This window comes from Hyaena hyaena, unplaced genomic scaffold (assembly GCF_003009895.1).
Source record: "Hyaena hyaena isolate Hyena2069 unplaced genomic scaffold, ASM300989v1 scaffold_1025, whole genome shotgun sequence".
NCBI lineage: Eukaryota > Metazoa > Chordata > Mammalia > Carnivora > Hyaenidae > Hyaena > Hyaena hyaena.
Genome location: NW_024081659.1, coordinates 48,691 through 68,214, shown reverse-complemented (window position 1 = coordinate 68,214; position 19,524 = coordinate 48,691). Strand labels below are relative to the sequence as shown.

Sequence of the window (19,524 nt, the reverse complement as noted above, 5' to 3'; positions counted from 1 at the left end):
TTTTTTTTAAGCAGTGTGACCTTGGCAAGTAACTCAACCTTTCTGGGTTTCAGTTTCCTTATCAGTAAAGTGGGGGCAATACTACTACCTAGATCATAGGATTCTTTTTTTTTTTTAATGTTTAAATGTTTATTTATTCATTTTTGAGACAGAGAGAGAGAGAGAGAGAACATGTGTGCACGTGCAACCAAGGAGGGGCAGAGAGAGAGGGAGACACAGAATCCAAGGAAGGCTCCAGGCTCCAAGCTGTCAGGATAGAGTCTGACGCAGGGCTCAGACCCATGAACCTCAAGATCATGACCTGAGCCAAAGTCAGATACTCAACCAACTGAACCACTCAGGCACCCCTACATCATAGGACTCGTAAGTAGATAAAAGGAGTTAATGAATGTAAAGTGCTTTGGAACACTTATTAATATATAGGGCTTGGTAAAAGCTAATTACTATTTTAATTGCTATTCCTTTTAGCTTTTAGAGACACCTGCATCTTTTTCAAGTTGTATATTAAAATTGGAGAGAGACATCTTCTCATAGGTATAAAACACATCTATTCAGTGCTGTTAACACCAGCTGTTTTCAGCAGATTTCTATTGCTGTGGTTCTGTAAGCAGCTCTCCTTTGATAAGTCCTCAGAGCCCTCAGTAGGAATTACTTTGTTTATGTTAAGTTTGACTGCTCTGCCTTAAGACAGTCATTTTTTAGTTCTTGAACTCCCTCTCTAAGTATTTATGAATTCCCTAAAGAACACGGAGAGGAAGAATTATTTGGAGCAAACAAAGAAGGCATTGTGAAATCAGAACTCCCCTTTGGAACCCTACTGTCACTTATTCTCCAAAATAATCGTAAGATGCTGTGATTTTGTGCAGAGGAAGCTCTGGGCACTCACTTTCAGTCAGGTTCAGTCTTTTCGTCAGTGGTGATTTTGCTCCTATACAGCACCAATGTGCTACCTAGAGGCCATAGAAAGGAGGTACAGAGAAGGGTGTCCGTTCCCAAAGAGAATGAACAAAGAGCTAGACAAGGAATACAACTAACAAACTCACTACAACAAGAAGCCAATTGTGCTAACCACTATTAAGGTGACACAGAGGGAAGGGGATTCTGACTAAGAGCTTAGGGAGAGGTTTCCAAAGAGGCAACATGAATATCGAACCTTGAAGAATAGCAGAGGAGGAAAGAAACACAATAGAAGCAGAGAGAACAGGGTGAGCAAAGGTTTATGAAAATACATGGCTTGTTTGGGTAACAGCAGATGGTCCTGTGTTGTTGGAGCAGAAAGTATGTAGGTGGAGGGTCAGGAGATGAGGAACAGTGGTCCCTGAGTCCTCAGGGAGTCTGCACACCTCCCTCTTCTCACATTCTGGGGAGGGGGGAGGGCAATGGTGGGGCTTCTTTGACAGCTCCCTCAGGATCAGGTATAAGGTAGCCTCCCCCCCCCCCACCCCCGCCATTTCCTCTTTCTCCCTGCAGGCTTCTCTTGACCTCAATCCATACATCCTTTTAACCTCTGCACTTAATAAAACATATTCTCTTCTGCTTTCCCAATAGGCTTTGCTGCTCTGGCATTTACTAATCTGCCACCTATTGCGAAATAAATGGAGGATGAAATAGTCTAAGACTTTGAACAAAACCTTGGCCCCTCAGGGTAAAATATCTAAGCCTCAACAAGTGGGAATAGGCCCGGTTGCCTGGCTAGTTTCTGGGGGACTGGAAAGAGATGACAGTGAAGGAAGAAAATGATGTTTGGCACATAGTTGGTGCTCAATCAATATTGCTTCAGTAAAGGGATGACTTGATGGACTCTCGGGTATTGCAAGGCGTCTGAGGTATTGTGGGGTATCTAGGTATGGCCACCTGCCTCTGCCCTGGGAGAGAGGAAGGGGAGAAGATATCTGGGTATTCTGGCTCTCCATGCATTTGTGCTGAGGCCAGTTTTTTTCCTCGACGTAGAAGTTCCATGACTGGTAGTTTACACTTTCAAGAGAGAAAGAAGGGTGAGAGTGAGTGTGTGTCTGTGTGTGTGCGTGCACGCGCGTGTGTGTGTCTGTGTGCGCGTGTGTGCTGACACACATGCATATAACACACAAATACAAATAATGACCCAATACTTATTTCCTTACACTCATGCCAAGGCCTGAATACCATAGGTTACAAACCATTCCTTTGCCACGATACCAAGAAAAATAATAAGTTAAAAATGTCAAGTGAGGGCTCTTTCTGGCATTTAGGATCCACTTTCATGGTCCTTACGGTCTCTGTTAGACCCCAGCTGCCAAAATGGCAAAGCAGATCGAGAGCGAGTATGCTTTTCAGGAAGCCTTGAACAGTGTAGGGGATAAACTTGTAGTAGTTGACTTCTCAGCCATGTGGTGAGGGCCTTGCAAAACGATCAAGCCTTTCTTTCATTCCTTCTCTGAGAAGTATTCCAACATGGCATTCCTTGAAGTAGACGTGGATGACTGTCAGGATGTTGCTTCAGAGTGTGAAGTCAAATGCATTCCAGTTTTTTAAACAGGGACAAAAGATGGGTGAATTTTCTGGAGCTAATAAGGAAAAACTTGAAGCTAATTATGTTTTCTGACAACATAGCCAGCCATTGGCCACTGAAAACTTGTACATTTTTTTTTTTTATTTATTTACGGGAAGGAAAGATCAAGTATGAAGACTGTCTACCCAACTGCCATCTGATTATTAAGTGACAATAAAATATTAAGTCTGCTCTTAAAAAAAAAAGTCAAGAGAGTTCAGTTTTACTTAGTAAATATACGTGCTCAGCACTAGGATACAAAGAAGACTTGGTTCTAATCTCATAGGGCTCAGAATATGGGTGGACATAGAGCCAAACAGTATTTACTACAAGGGAGACAGTGCTGTAACAGAGGTTAGCTCGGGGCCTTGCTACTCCACGTATGGTTTGAGCATCAGCAGCAGCGTCTCCTGGAAACCTGTGAGGAGTACAGACTCTGGCTCCAACCCAGACTGACTGTGAATGTGAGTTTTAATGAGATTGCTAGGTGAATCAGATGTGCATTAATATTTGAGAAGTACTGGCCTAGGGTGCGGGGATGGGATGTGGGAGTGTTTCTTAGAGGAAGTAAATCCTGAGCTATGTTCTGAGAATGGGTGGGGTTAACTGGGTGGTATCACAAGCACAGAGAAAAGCATAAGTAAAAGTTGAGTGGCATGAAAAAGCATAGGGATGGTTTGGGAAGCAGCTTAAAGCTGATCCACAAAAGGGAGAGAGTATAGGAGAGAGGAGGAGGGAGAAATGCAGGAAGTCGGCAGGTCAGGCAGTGGCCAGATCTGCACGTGCTCTAGGTTACGTAGCTTTGCCTCGATCTAATCCATGATAGAGATGCATGATGAGATGTTTGGGTTAGTGTTTAGAACACTGCAGCCCCGAGAAGCCTGGGAAGTCAAGGCCAAAGGGCAGAGAAATTATTTAGGAAGATACAGCAACAGTTTGGGAGGGAGAGAATGCGTAAGTAGGAACCGCAGGTAGTGCACTGGGGATGGAGAGAAGGGAACAAGTTGAAGTAAGTTTAAGAGGTAATAAACAGATGAAAGACTTCAGTATGAACTGGCGTGAGAGGATGGGAGAGGGCTGTGTCTTGACTAGATGAATCGTGTAGGCTTCTGGCTAGGATTAGTGGGTGGTTGCTCACAACACTACTAACAGATGAAAGAATAAAGGAGGATAAGCAGGTTTGAGGGGAGAAATTATGAGTTCAGTTTTCAACATGTTCAGCTCAGGTGACTAGAAAACACGTATAGGATGGGAATAAAAAGAAAACAAGGGTGGATCATGGCTGAATCAATCACGGCAGGGAAGGAAAATGATGAGGAAGAAACCATGCCGCGTCCAGGTTTGGGGTTACGGTAATACACATAATATATCCCTGAGTTTTTCCTCCAGTCCTATTTCCATAGGCTGCCTTCTTAGAACATGGTTCCAGAAACTGGTTGGACCTCGAAGAAGAGCAAATGCATGATTCATGATTCATGGTTTCCTATCCTATGATCAACTCATTGCTGACGCGATTTGCTCTACTAAAAGAAAAATAAAAAATCAGACCTGGAGTTCAAGGTGCTCCAGGGTCAGAAAGAACAGTTGTCTTTTTCCATATTGACCTGTGGGGTGAATAATTCTGCCCACTTCCCCAACACTACTTCCAAAGTAGAGGTAATACAATGCCAACGTGCGTGGAGGTTTGTGCATGGTCATTCTTCAAGTTGTGGATGCCTTCTGCCACACATGCCTGCTTTTGAACTTGTACAGCACTTTCATTTTGGACCTTAAAATTCAGAAATTGGTAATCGCTTGTTTTGGATCATTTCCATAATGATTTCCTATCTTGCAATCTGTTCTCTGCTCACAGAGTTGTAAAAATCGTCTGGGACTTCTGCGTCTCCACAGCAAAAAGTCCAAAAACACTTTAACATTTTCGGTACAGTTATCACCAGCCAATAAAAAGCAAAAGGTCGGCACGTGGTTTATTAGTTTGGGCAGGAGGAAGGTATACCAACTAGATCCTTTCGCTCTTGCCAGGATCAAACATGGCGGGCCGCAGCAGAATTTCCCGAACACCCGGTTCGCTTTCCCGTGACCCCATTCAGTCTTTGGCACTCCTCTTTCCACCTTCCTTCCTCCTCAGCCACTCCCAGAGGGTCAGCACCCGGGAGCGCGACGGCTGACCTCCTTCCCGCCCCCACTCGAGGGCCCGCCCACCATCCCGCGCCAGCCAATCGCAGGCCGCGCTGCGGCGGCTGGCAGCGCCGGCTGGCCCCGCCCCTCAGCCTCGCTGTGGCCTGCGGCTCCCGGGCCGGTAGCGCCGCTCTCGGTCGCGAAGACTGGTGGTGTGGAGCCGTGGGTCGCGGACGCTCGCCGCCGGCCACAGCTCATTCCAGCGTCGCCGAGGCTGTGAGCCCCGAGGCTCCGCCATGGACTTCGAAGACGGTAAGCGGCACCCCTGGCTGGTCGCCACGGCGGGCGGGAGGCGGGGTGGCCGCCCCGGGGGTCTGTTTACGGTCTCAAGATGGCCGTGTGGGCTTTGTTCTGCGGGCCCGGAGGCCGCCCGCCCGCCGCGGGCCCAGTGCCCGGAATCGGCCTGTGTGGGAACCCGCGCGCCTTGTCGCGCCCTCCCGGCGCCCGCTGCCGCCGGCGACCTGGGAGTTCCGTGCCGGCCTAGGGGAGGGGAAGGGCGCGCCCAGAGCGCCACGGCCTCCGGACTCGGGCCCCGGACTCGCGCTCCGGACTTGCCCGGGCCCCGGTGCGTGGCAATTGCCCCGACGCCTCCCAACTCCCCGGTCTCGGGCAGAGGGGCGGGTGGGGCCTCCCGGGCCTCGTCTTACGTTCGCCCCCACAGGGCGGCGACCCGGCTCGGCCGTTTAGTAAATCCCCAACCAGGTTGCTCCTTAACAGATAGGGTTTTCAGATCACGGTGATGTTTCTCATCTTAGTTTTAAGATGAGTTTAAAGGGCGTGTGTAAGTGACAAGTGTAGGTAGATCTGTGTGCCGAATGGAAACCTAAGCTATTACTGGCTAGCAAACTAGGGTGTTTATCCACCCACATTGCCTGGTCGTTAATCCCTAATTTGAAATAGCTCTGTGAACCTAAGCATTTTTCCTCTCGATTGTGTATGGAAAGGACTTAAGTTAGAATTCTGGCACAGCATCACATGCCCTTCAAATTCAGTTCTTTGCCCAGCCGCCTGCGTTGGGCTGAACGTTTAAATAAACCGTATTTCCGCAGTACCTTTCAGTGGTCGCTCACACTAGTTCTTTAAACCATTCTCCCAGACTCCCAGAGTAACATGAATTTGCTTTTCACCTTGTCTTCAGATCTTGCCCAACTTTTATAGGAATTGGTGTCAAGATAAAATGAGTCGGTAACGACAGCATTAGGGAGACGTAAAAAAGGGTTTCAGTGATTAAACCGGACTTAATCCCAGGTAACCGGACGTTTCTGATTAAAACCAGCTCGCTGACGAGTTGTAAGCCCCTAACCCAACTAAAACAAATATATTTAACATCGAATGTACCGTGATCTCAGCGTGAGATCTGACCAGACGGTCTTTTGATCTTTGATTTGATTTCATGCCAAAAAGAATTAAAGCTGCCAACTCTAAGTATATGAAAAAGGGGCTGAAAGAACCCGTGTTTTAAAAGAAAGTTCATTTCTTTGAGAGAGAGAAAATCCCAAGCTGTTGGTGCAGTGCCGGATGTGGGGGCTTAATCTCAAGAACGGTGAGATCATGACCTGAGCGGAAATCAAGAGTAGGCCCCTTAACCAACTGTGCCACCCAGGTGCCCCTGGGATAACCCTTTGGTGGATCCTTTTAAATTACTTTGAAATAGGAAGTCCAGCTGTTAAGAGTTGCACACGCTGGCGTTTTTTGTTTGTTTTGGTTGGACATTGACTCATTTTGATATAGATACCTTAAAACTATGTTTATTTGAATTAGCCAAGCTGGGAATGAAACTTAAAAATATATTGCTATGTTTTCATAACAAAGTTTGGTGACAGTGAGGACACTCAAGGTATAGCAGAAGTTGCCTAGGTGAGGGAGGGAACAATGGGAGTGGTCCCCGCCCTCTCCCCAGGCGACTCCATTTTCAGTAGAGAATTGAAAAACAATAATAAAACTTAGTATGCTTCCTTTTTATTATCACCATGTGCCTACAATTCCAAGCAGTGTCAGTGATAAAATTATAAACAGTGTCAGTGAGAAAATACTCCCCCTCTCTCTGGCTTCTTTTTTTCCTTTCACTGCTGTATTTGGGAGTGGAATTTGACTAACAGTATATCTGAATCTTATCCTATGTAGTGTAGCTGAATTCTGTTGTAGTCAAAGGATCACTGTATTAACTTGCTTACTTTTAGTATTTTTTTAGTAAAATTAATTAAAGGATTTAACAATTGCCAAATCTGTGTTGACGGAAATTGCCAATATGGTTTGGTGATGTCACATCCTGGATAGATGCAGTAAAGGCACACATATATGTATATGTATATGCATTCTCAAATAAGATCTTGAAAACTTTAGAGAACAAATAGGTAAAAGAAATACATTAACTTTGAAAAAATTATATATTACATGCAGTCATTTCTCAGATGGCCCTTTTTGCAATATTTGATACGTAATTTAGTCTGTCTGCCTTCCCTTTGTTACCCTGTATAAATCAGTACTGGATTCCCTTTTTGGGCAGTTATTATATGCTAGGTGTTACAGGCTAATTTTTACATTATAGTAATTTGGATGGTAAACCTGCCTCTTGGGAAGATAATGAAGAGAGATATATGTTTTTCCATATTAATGTTTGTAATTATTTACACTACATTTTTGTAGATAATGGCATTTAAAACATTGTGTTTGATTTGAATAGATGAGTATGTAATTTCAGATTTTTGTTAATATTGCACTAATTTCTTTCTGTTAAATGTGTCTTCATAGATTACACACACTCTGCTTGCAGAAATACTTATCAGGGCTTTAATGGTGAGTATCCCCTTTTGTTTGCTCTTTTATGTTAAAGGAATGCATTTCAGTTTTTCTCTAGTGTGCATAGTAACTGTAAAAAGACAGTTCTGCCTTGTTTCAGTCATTGTTTTGTCTTTTAATGTATCATTGCTCAGTGTTAATGTTGTCATACTATGTATAATTTTTGAATTAAGGGATTTGGGATCAGAAAACCTCAGGGCTATTCATTGTAGATTGACTCTTTGTTTTATCTGAATTATGATTCTTTTAATTTATTCCAGAAGGCCTTGACTACATTCAGAGTGATGAGTTACAAGAAACTAGTCGAGTTATTTTTGCTGACTGAGAAGCTGTGGCATTAAATAATGTAGATTAAGTGGATTATTGTCTTGGCTTTATACAGCTTCTATTGTAATACATTTTGACTTTGTTTTTGAGGTCGTGTGCTTTAATGTGTCTAAATGTGTTAGTATCTAAAGAGCTGTCTAGAGGAGCACATGAAGATTATTTATTGACTTGAGCATGACATTAGAGTTGTGATTACAGAGCTAGATAAAATCATAAGAGGTATGCAGAATATTGGATGTTATTTGGATGGTTACTAAAGTTAAAGGTCTGCCAGACAGGATGATAACACAAAAAAGAATGTGGAAGAATTCAGTGAGGTTAAAGAAGGACCCCCAGAGAGTGGAAGTAAACATCCTGATTGCCAGAGAAAAGGAAAATTCAGCTGTGTACAGAATATAATATATTCACAAAGTAAAACTGAAGCAAGCATACTAAATAAGATTGTGTGCCATTTTATGAAAATAGTTGCTATCCATTTAACTTCTGTGTATCCTTTCTAAGAATTTAGAGAAACTTTGTATTTGATGTGGGCTAAAGAGGCTCAACATATAGGGAGTAGCATATATTGAGTGCCGAAGAATATTTTTTTTTCAGTTTATTTATTTTGAGAGAGAGAGTGTGAGTGGGAAAAGGGCAGAGAGAGAGAGGGAAGGAGAGAATCCCAAGCAGGCTCCGAATTGTCAGCCCAGAGCTGGACACAGAGCTTGATCTCACAAACTGTGAGATCATGACCTGAGCCGAAATCAAGAATTGGATGCTTAACTGACTGAGCCACCCAAGTGCCTCTGTTTTTTGTTTTTTGTTTTTTTAAATATTTTATTTTTAAGTAATTGCTACACCCCAGCCTGGGGCTTAAACTTACATCCCCAAGGTCAAGAGTTGCATGCTCTACTAACTGAGCCAGCTAGGTGCCCCTGAAGAACACAGTTTTGAACAGGAGAATGTCATAATAAAATTACCAGAGGAACTTTAATTTGTATCCACATTTAGGTAGATTGAAAACTGGAAAGTTAGGAGTCCCTGGCTGGCTCAGTTGGAAGAGTATGTGATATGACTCTTGCTCTTGGGGTTGTAAGCTCAAGACTCATGCTGGATGTAGAGAATACTTGAAAAGAAAATCTTAAAAAAAAAGAAAGAAAAACAAAGCTGGAAAAGAAGCTAAAAGCCATTTAATAAATTTAGGTGTTAGGATTTAAAGACCCTAAACTTGGGAGTTGACAGTAGTAATTTTGAAAATATTAAGATGTTTTTAGAGAAAATTAATGGAACTTGCAAGCTGACTGACTAGTAGTGAGTATAGGGCTCCTGGGCGGCTCAGTTGGTTAAATGTATGACTTCAGCTCAGGTCATGATTTCATAGTTTGTGGGTTCGAGCCCCATGTCAGTCTCTGTGCTGACAGCTCAGAGCCTGGAACCTGCTTTGGATTCTGTGTCTCCTTGTCTCTCTGCCCCTCCCCCCTCTCAAAAATAAACATTAAAAAAATTAAAAAAAAAGAAAAGAGAAGGATGAATAAAAATGAATCCAAGATTTTAAACTAGAGTGAGTAGGACTAATATGTTCACCAGAGAGAGATTTGGAATGATAAAAGGCTTGATTTCTAGTAGTGTTTACCAGAGAGTTGGATTTAATGTCTAAATGTAGGACTTTGACATGTAGGTCATACCAGGCCAGAAGTTTATTTTCTTTTTATTATTTATTTATGTATTTATTAAAAAAATTTCTTTTAACGTTTTTTTATTTTTGAGAGACAGAGATAGAGCCCGAGCTGGCAGGGGCAGAGAGATGAGGAGACACAGAATCAAGCAGGCTCCAGGCTCTGAGCTGTCAGTATGGAGCCTGATGCGGGGCTTGAACTCACAAACTGTGAGATCATAACCTGAGCTAAAGTCGGATGCTTACCCGACTAAGCCTCCCAGGTGCCCCAGAAGTTTATTTTCTTAATGTACAATGATGCAAAAAGAAATTTAGAAATGCCTGTCACAGTGATGACTTTTTGTTTAAGCAATGCACTTTATTTTTTATTGAAGTATAACTGACATACAGCATATTAATTTCAGGTGTACAACATGATTCACTATTTGTAGACATTGGAAAAATGATCACTGCAATAATTCTACCATCCATCACCATATATAATTACATTTTTTCTTATAATGAGAACTTCTAAGATTTAATCTCTTAACAGTTTTCAAATGTACAAAAAGTTCTACCAACAGTAGTCATCATGCTATATGTTATATCCCATGATTTATTCCCCCCATGACTTATTTTTTTATAATTCGATGTTTGTACCTTTTGATTCTCTTTGACCACCTCCGCTCTCCACTCTGGAAATCACCAATCTGTTCTTTCTATCTGTGAGCTTGGCTTTTTTGTTTGTTTTGTTTTGTTTAGATTCCATGTGAAATCTACAGTATTTGTCTTGCTTTGTAACTTAGTTCACTTAGCATAATGCCCTTGAAGTCCATTCATGTTGTTGCAAATGGCAAGATTCCATTCCTTTTTATGGCTGAGTCCTATTCCCTTGTATATGTGTGCCCCATCTTTTTTATCCATTCATCCTTCAGTGGACACTTAGGTTGTTTCCATACCTTACCTATTATAAATAAAGCTGTCGTGAACATGGGGGTGCAAATATCCTTTTGGATTTATGTTCTACTAATCTTACGCGTTTTATTTTTTCTCTTAATTTTAGTTCCAGCAGTGGTTCTCATCTGAGGGTGATTTTTAGATTCCCCTGGGGAGCTTTTCCAAAGTGTATCTGTTCAGGTCACACTCCAGTCCTCTTGAATCTTAGCTTTAAATAAGTGATCCCTGGTTGTGCATGTTACGAAAAGTACTCTACATGATTTTGGAATGCACTGCTGGTTAAAGATCATTATTGACAACACTTTGAGGTCTAGGTTACCTGCACTTCATAAATGAGGAACTTAATTTCAGAGATGTAATTTGACTTCATTCATTTAACAAATATTTCTTGAGTGACTGCTGTGTATTAGATACTATTCTAGGAACTGGCAATATAGCAGTGAACAAAATGGAAAATAGTCTTGCCCTTGTGGGGAGTGTACAATCTAGTGGGATGAAGTGGAAAGTAAACAAGATAAAAAAGTAACACATATCATATATTAGATGGTATTCAATTCTTAGAGAAAAATGCTACAGGGGAGGGTGGTAGTGGTGGTGTGTGTTTGTTGGGGAAGGACTTGCTAAGAAAGTGACCTTTGAGCACAGATTTAAGAAGGTGAGGATGCAAGCCATGGCTGTCTAGAGGAAGAATGCTGTAGGCTTTAGAAAATAAAAGATGTGTCATTACCAAATGAAGCCAATGATACAATTCATTGTTAGTGTCTTTTCCAGCAACGAAAATGAAGTAGAAGGTACTGGAAAACATGTCAGGTTCTAAATTTCCTCCACACCATGTCTTGGAAGGAAGCTGTATTTTCAACGATTCCATATTTCCTTCCTGCTTCATAATAGCTCTTCTTACATAAATAGCAGGGGAAAAAAGAGGAGAGCATTCCAGATAGAGGGAAAGCAGGAATAAAGGTACAGCTGAGTATGTTATGCTTCAGAGAGACTTTAGGAGAATGTTGTGACTAGAGCTGATGATTTTTTCTGAGCAGACTTAAGACAGAGTGGTGAGGTGTAGCGAGAGGCCTTGAAAATCAAAGTTAAGTTGTTTATATTTATGAGACAATAGAAGATAAAGACCTGAAAGAGTGGAGGGATTGAGCAGTGCAGATGCAGAGAAAAGAGCATTTCAGGCACAGGGAGCGGCAGGTGCAAAAATGGGTGTGGTGTGCTGCGTTCGAGGAATAGCTGAGGGCCCAGTGTACCTAGAGTGGAGCGGTAAAGGAGGGAACGGTAGACGGTAAAGCTAAGAAGTGATGAGTACACATAGGGCAGGGTTTCTCAGATGTAGCAGTTGACCTGTTTTTTTTTTTTTTAATGTTTCTTTATTTTGAGAGAGAGAGAGAGAGAGAGAGAGAGCATGAGCTGGGGAAGGGGCAGAGAGAGAGGGAGAGAATCCCAAGCAGGCTGTGTGCTGTCAGAGCCTGATGGCAGGACTCAATCCCACAAACTGTGAGACCATGACCTGAGCCAAAGTCAAGAGTTGGACGCTCAGCCAAGTGAGCTACCCAAGTGCTCCGCAAGTATTGACATTTTGGACTAGATAATTCTTTGTGGGGGGATGTTTTGTGCCTTGTAGACTGTTTAGCAGCATCTTTGGCCTCTGTGCACTAGATGTGAGCAGCACCTGCCCTTTGGTTGTGAAAACCAAAAGTGCTTTCAGAGATTGTCAAATGTCCTCTGGAGGGCAAAATTGTCCTTGGTTAAAAGCCACTCGTATACAGCCTTACGGATTATTTAAGGGTTTGGCTTTTACTTTAGGCAAAATGGGAAGCCATTGAAAGTTAGTGAACATTGAACTTTATTTATTTATGAAGTCTCTACACCCAGTGTGGAGCCCTGACTCACGACCCTGAGATCAAGAGTTGCATGCTCTTCTGACTGAGCCAGCCAAGTGCCCTGAACATGATTTAAATTCACATTTTAACAGAATTATTCTGGCTGTTTTCTGCAGAATAAACAGAAAGGAAGCAAAAGTGGAAGCAGGAAAACTAGTTAGGAGGCTGTTGCAGTAATGTAGGTTAGAGATGTTGGTGGCCTGTATCAAAATGCTAGTAGTGTGGAGGTGCTGGAAAGCTGTCCCATTTCAAGACTTGGTGTCACACAACTTGTTAATTATTTTGATAAGTCAGTTGTTTTTTCCTGTTATTCCTCAGCTCCTTCCTTATGATTTAATTGTAACTGAGTTTTAACATTTGTTGAGCTTATAGAGTCATCAAAGCAATAGAATAGATTTGATTTAAAATATTAGGTGAGTTTTATTTTTGAGTGAATTACTTTGATTTAATAATAATATTAAAGATATGTTATATTCTTCCAGTTTTGTTTTTAAAGTTCTAAGTTCATTTGGTAACCTGGAAGATATTTTTTATCTGGAAGCAGTCATCTTACACAATCTATATCCCTATAATCATTATAAAGACTTCCTTTTTTCCTTTTTAATTAACTGAATAGTAGCTATTCTGTGAATAATAAGCCAAAATTATTGCTATGTAGCTTTCTTAATTTTTGTGTACTCTTACAGTGCCTGGTATAAGGTGGGTGTTCAGTAAATATTTGTAATTTATGATTCCGGAGTGAAATAAAAAGACACAGAATAAAAACTAAAAGATTTAGTATCTAAAGGAAGCCTCTGCAAGCTCAAAATTGAAACAAGCAGAAATAACAAAAATGAAACTTTTTGCTTTGTGCATCTATCTGAACCTAGCTCTTAAGATTACTTTTAATATAAGGCTTAGAGGAAGGCTTTTTATTTTGAAAATTTTATTTAAATTTCAGAATTGCCCTCTGTCTGAGATAATGTAAGAATAAATTACCAACTCTAAAGACAAATATTGATGTCAGACTCTGTGCTGTGCGTGGAGCCTACTTAAGAATTTTTCTCCCTCCACCCCAATACCCCTCTCCCCCACTTGTGCTCGCTCTCTCTGTCTCAAAAAAAAAGACAAATCGATGACAGTTTTATTAAGCTAGAATTGTGTTGTCTAATATGGTAGCCACGAGCCACGTGTGACAGTATTGAGCACATGAATGTGGACAGTTGGAATTTAGATGTGCTATAAATGTAAATTATACACCCCATTTGAAGTCTTAGTATGAAAAATATATTGATAAACTTTTTGGGTTCTGTTATGCTTATTGGTACTTACAAGTTTTATACAATTCTGAATTTCATTGAAAAGATCAACTTTTATCATTGGCAGCAAATGCTGTTACTTGTTTTCCTTGACGTGACAGTTTTACTATGTTCATTTTTGAGAAAATGCCAAATGCTCAGTTAGTCTGTCTATCTAGTAAAAATAGTATTCCTTGTAAAAGTGGCTAATTCAGTTCACAACCAAACACTTGCACAGTGGCTTTTCCTGGCAGGAACTGTGATACTTTGGTATGCAGCAAAATGGCTTTATGTGTACTTCCTATTTCACTACACAGTATCAGAAACAAAGTGTACTCAAAAGTCATGGTTTAATAAAATTGATCATTCTTACTGCTTCACCGAGGACATTTTTAAGTAGAGATGGCACTTTTATTTTAATACTTTTTACTGCAAGTGTGCAGTATTAAGGACTACAGTGACTGCTAATACAGTTTGGTGCCGTTGCCTTGATATGTGGCGTGGGATCTGCAGTTTTACCCACCATTGCTTTTGCATCTTCAGTGTAAATATCAGCGCTGTGAAAAAGGCAAGTAATGTTGCAGTATTATTTATGAAAATAGTTTGATCTCATGGATCCCTGAAAGGGTCCTAGCAGCTTGTGGAGGGGAAGAGACTATTCCTTGAGAACAGTGGCTCAGGGGTATATACAAAATGAGTAGAAATCAGACCATGTCCACAAGATGAGTATACATTTAGGATGCGGCCACAAATAGCAGAATGTGAGGCAGGGTAACATAAGCACCGTGTCAGAGCTATAGTCTTGCAGATGTTTAGAAGAAAGAGATGATGATCAACTGAGACGGTATCATTGAATTTGTTCTTAGAAGGGTTAGTATTTGAAATGGAATTTTAAAAGATGAGAAGATTTCAAGAAGCAGGTTTTTGGGGTGTTAGCTGAGAGTGTTTCACATAGAAGCAACAGCATAAAGCTTGAAGGGTGGATACATATTGGACTTTGGGAAAATAATGTCATCTCTGGACTTTAGTTGCCTAATCTATAAAATGAGGAGAGTGAATTTTATCATTTAGGTTGCTTCCAGCTTTAAAGTTGGAAGATTCTGAGTGGTATTTTTGTGAAGTTGTTGCTGTTATTATTAGGACCAGAATATTTAAGTGATTGTGATTAAAATTCAGTGTTTTAAAAAATTTAAATTAAGGTATTTGCTCTGTATATATTGTATTTATTAGTGTATAAAATTTGAGGAGGGTGGTAATGAAGGATTTTAAAGGACTTTATAGGACACATTCTAAATAATTTAAACATTTTTTTCATTTTTTATGATCATAGTAAATTTATTTTATTACCTCTTGTTGTATTTTTCATGTCAGAGTTTGGGATTAGGTGGAATTGCAGTGTAATAAAATATACTTAGTATCCTTAATATATTAGAGTTTTTTTTAGTGTTTTGTATTGCTAGAAATCCCATTCATTCCCTTTATTCAGAGTATTTGAGGATTTAAATATTTGTTGAGTTATTATTATTTATAGGGGTAGTACCACAGATTGGCCCCCTACTCCACGATTTTACTTTCTAAAAATGTCTATTTTAGTTAATATATGAACAAATTTAAGTTAGGCTAATTGAAAATGTGGCTGCTTCTGGGTTTTTAAATCTTTTGAGGCAGTTAGATGCAAAAAACTATACTTACAACAAACATTTTTCTTTTTGACATTAAATCCTGACTTTTTGAGAGTAGGGATTATTTATTATTAACTATATACTACGTAATACCTAATACAGAACCTTAAAGTAATACCCTAGTCAATAGATACTGGTTAAATTTAAAATAATTCTAATATGGAACTTTTTTAGTTGATAATGTTTTTTTGAAAAATTGGGTTTTTATTAGCAAATCTGGTTTTTCAGTAGATTATCATCTGTGAGGTTTTTTTCCTTCCATGTCTACTGTGAGTTTAGCTTAAATGTTAATGATGAATTTTTTTAAACATTTTTTTAAAATGTTTTATTTCTGAGAGAGACAGCGTGAGCAGGGAAGGTTCAGAGAGAGAGGGAGATACAGAATCTGAAGCAGGCTCCAGGCTCTGAGCTAGCCGTCAGCATGGAGCCCGATGTGGGGCTTGAACCCACAAACCGTGAGATCATGACCTGAGCCAAAGTTGGACAGTTCACCAACTGAGCCACCCAGGCGCCCTAATGATAAATTGTTGTCTCAGATCATTGATACATGCATATGTTGTGTTTTATGCAAAGATTCCCAAAGAGAATGGTATATCTTACTGACCTTTTGTTACTGACTCTGTTTTAGGAATGGATCGTGATTATGGCCCCGGATCTTATGGAGGTCTGACATTCAAGGATATTTATCTAAAAATTCTTCTTTTGAGTGCCAGTAAAGGTGAGCATCATTTAATTTTTTTCTTTTTAAACTCTTTATAGGGATGGACCGTGACTATGGCCATGGATCCTATGGGGGTCAAAGATCCATGGACTCCTACCTAAACCAGTCATATGGCATGGACAATCACAGTGGTGGTGGTGGGGGTAGCAGGTAAATTGCTTAATCACTTGGCCAAGTAATTAGATGACTGTAAGATTCTGGATATTTTAACTTAAGTATTTGTTAGGCATGTTATGATGCTTGAACTTCACTGTTTGGTATTGAATAATCACTTTAAATGTTTAGAGGTGTTAATTAATGGTTATAAAAATTATCTCAGGATTACTGGTAGACATTATTTTAGGAAAACTTCTAGTAGCTATTTTCATTTCACTATAATGGAGTAAGCTTTTCTGTCTTTAGTAGTGAACTATTTTTTTTTTACTTTTATTTTTAACTCCTCATCAGTCAGACTGTTTTGAACAAATGATATAAAAATTTTATTGGAAATATATTATCTGTGAAGCTTTTTCTTTTTCGTTTTTAAAAGTGTCTTTTCTGATGTGGGGTGTTCTGTAAAGCAGGAAAGCAGTCTTCACTGGAATGGATTTAACTGAACCAGTCTAGCAACATTCAGTTTTCTGAGGAACATTTAAGATAGTTATTCTTTTAGTTTTAATTTTAGAGTGAGTTGTAAGAACATACTGTAATAATAAAATGTTCTTAATTCCATGTCTAGGTTATATATTGGCAGATACTACTTAGACCAAAAGCACTTGTGCTCTAAGCTAGGAGCATTGTATTAAAGCCATGAATACTATACTTTTGCTTATTTTAATGCACTAGAGTTTAGATTGTTTTTATATTCCACTGTTGATAGTGTGTAAAGCTTAACACTAGTTGAACTACTCAGGCCTTAGGGTTGACCGCATTTTAGGCAAAGGGGTATACCTTTTGAGGGACAGATATTTCTACTAAGTATAACTAGTTAGGTAACATTTGAAACTATCCACCTTCTTCATAAATTGAAGGATCCGGATTCCTTAAGGATGGACTGAATGATGCTTTACTTTCCTTCTTTCTGCTTTAAGTGTGCCACTATGGTTTAACAGTAGAGGAAACTCAAGTTAAATGCATAGATACAATTTTGCTTATGTGATAGATGTTTTAAAAAGAGTTGGAAAGAGGAATAATTCTTATATGGTTACCAGGATTCGGAAGTAAATAGTACATTCTATTTAGTGATCTATAAATAATTGAAGTAATAATAACACATTTAACTGTTTTAATATATCCGTTATTGCCCTATTGCATTGTAAATGTGATGTGGATAAACTATGTAGATGTTATTGTTTATCTCATGTGTGATTGTGGGCCTTATAAAACTATGTTGTAAGCTATGAAGCAACTTTTGTAATCCATGTTTTGGATTTGTGAGAAGTAAGATGATTTGTTTCTTTTGTTGATGCTATTAAAACCTTGAGGAGTCTGTGTGCTCCCTTTTTTAGAGTAGTTTTATGTGATAATTTTCTGCCAGGAAATAATTTTTTAAATAATTGAAGACGTAAAACGTATTCTTTCTCATCTGCCTTGAAAATTCATATGCAGAGGGTATATGTTGGTGGTGTTTTACTTTTATGTTCTATTATATGTGCTTATCCTTCTAGATTGTTAGATTTGCTAGTCTACAAGTAGAAAGTGACTGAGGATTGATTATTGACCTTACCCAAAGTTGGACAGGATATCAAATTTCATAACCAGAGCTAATTCTCCAAATTTTGACTGCTGCAGACACAATGAAGCAGTTTTGTTACATAGATTATTAGGGTTGCAAAAAGGATCTCTTCTGTGTCACAAATAGCCTATATTGGTATAGTCTTCAATTTATGTCCCTGTTGAAAGCCAAAATATTGTAAATATTCGGTATTTTCCAATACTAGGGATGGATTCAAAAAAGTTTGAGTAGTTTGTGAACTTTAGCAAATGACTTTTTCCAAGACTAGGGCTGGGCTTAAATACTGACAGACAAATCTTTTTAATAAAATAGAGAAGCTGCTACAAAGCAGATTTTTAAGCTAAGGTTTACTTAACTCAATTCATATTTAAGAACTGACTCAGATAGCTTTCTATCTGGTCTCATGTTGAACTGCCCAGCCCTAATCAGGGTGTGAATGAAAGTAGAACTGTGCAAACCAGTATGGTATAAATGAATTTTAGTTGATAAATGTCATCTGATAATTTGTCTTTTGAATTGTCTAACATTAGTAAGCTTACTTTTGTTTTTTCCCTCACTGTGCAACTTTTCCAGGTTTGGACCTTATGAGTCTTACGACTCCAGGTCTTCTCTGGGTGGGCGAGATCTGTACAGATCTGGCTATGGTTTTAATGAACCCGAACAAAGCCGCTTCGGAGGTAGTTATGGTGGTCGATTTGAGAGCTCCTACCGGAATAGCCTTGACTCTTTCGGAGGTAGAAACCAGGGCGGGTCTAGCTGGGAAGCACCTTACTCCCGTTCAAAATTGAGGCCTGGGTTTATGGAGGACAGAGGAAGAGAGAATTACTCTTCCTACAGCAGTTTTTCTTCACCCCATATGAAGCCTGCACCTGTAGGCTCTCGGGGGAGAGGAACGCCTGCTTATCCTGAAAGTACGTTTGGAAGCAGAAACTATGATGCTTTTGGAGGACCATCAACAGGCAGAGGCCGAGGCCGAGGAGTAAGTACAACAGAATCTTTTCAGATTCTTTTCACTAGTCACTCTTTTAAACCCTTTCAAGACCATGGTTTTCAACTAGAATAAGCACTGTTCATCCCAGTGTGTTTTGAAGCAAAAGCTGAATCATAAGCATAATTTTTAGGTTGCCTGTAAAAGTTTTTCCAGCACTTCAGAAACTAAGTGGCAGTGTGAGATGATTGTTCATAAGTTTTGCCAAATCTCCCTTTATTAAAAAGGTGAGGATATTAGGTTTTGGTCTAAAAGGGGTTAAAAGGAGTTGCATTTTTCCTTGTAAAACACTAGCAATTTTGCTGGTGGGACAGTTCTTGGATTATTGTAAAAGGTAACAAACCCTTCGGAGTTTTGAGTAGGTTAAAGGTGCAATGTATGATAAAATGTTTATACTTTGCTGCTGCTAACTCTAGCACATAGAATTTCTTCAGAGCTCCATATTTCACATTCAACACAAGGGACTAAAAGTTGGTAATAGATGAGGGTGGCTTAGCCATGTTTACACGGTGAAGAAGTTGATATGTTTAATAGGTTGTAGAATGATTTGTGGTCAGTATAATTACTAACTCACTCTCTTGCAATATGTCCTGTTGCTGGGTGTTCCGTTTTCCCTTGTGTCACTAGTTTTTACTATTGAGAAATAAGCTCCTTCTTGTACAGACATGTCTCTGGCTCCTTACTAGGAAGTAATCTTTTGTAAATTATTGCTTACATGAGTAGATATGCCAGTCTTAAGTGTTTCATTTCAGGACATAGAATAAAGATGATGACTTATGTTCTTAGGCAACTTGACTGACATGAAATTTTACTAGTAAGTGTATGTAGATTGTGGAGT

General features: G+C 39.7%; 1 protein-coding gene and 1 pseudogene across 3 annotated transcripts in view; both read left to right on the top strand.

The window, feature by feature from the left end:
* The first annotated feature begins 2,277 nt into the window (after positions 1-2,277).
* Positions 2,278-2,581, top strand: LOC120223642 (annotated as a pseudogene).
* A 2,213-nt stretch (positions 2,582-4,794) lies between these two features.
* The window catches only part of ZNF326 (zinc finger protein 326), a 38,117-nt gene continuing 23,387 nt past the window's right edge, over positions 4,795-19,524 (top strand). The window contains exons 1-5 of one of the 3 annotated variants that reach the window (XM_039221832.1): positions 4,795-4,957; positions 7,457-7,501; positions 15,892-15,927; positions 16,023-16,134; positions 18,272-18,677. In XM_039221832.1, the coding sequence (XP_039077763.1) occupies positions 4,942-4,957; positions 7,457-7,501; positions 15,892-15,927; positions 16,023-16,134; positions 18,272-18,677 (615 nt within the window). In that variant the 5' untranslated portion in view covers positions 4,795-4,941. Of the gene's footprint in view, positions 4,958-7,456; positions 7,502-15,891; positions 15,982-16,022; positions 16,135-18,271; positions 18,678-19,524 lie in introns of those variants that run through there. The other 2 variants (XM_039221833.1, XM_039221834.1) reach the window with 2 other exon arrangements.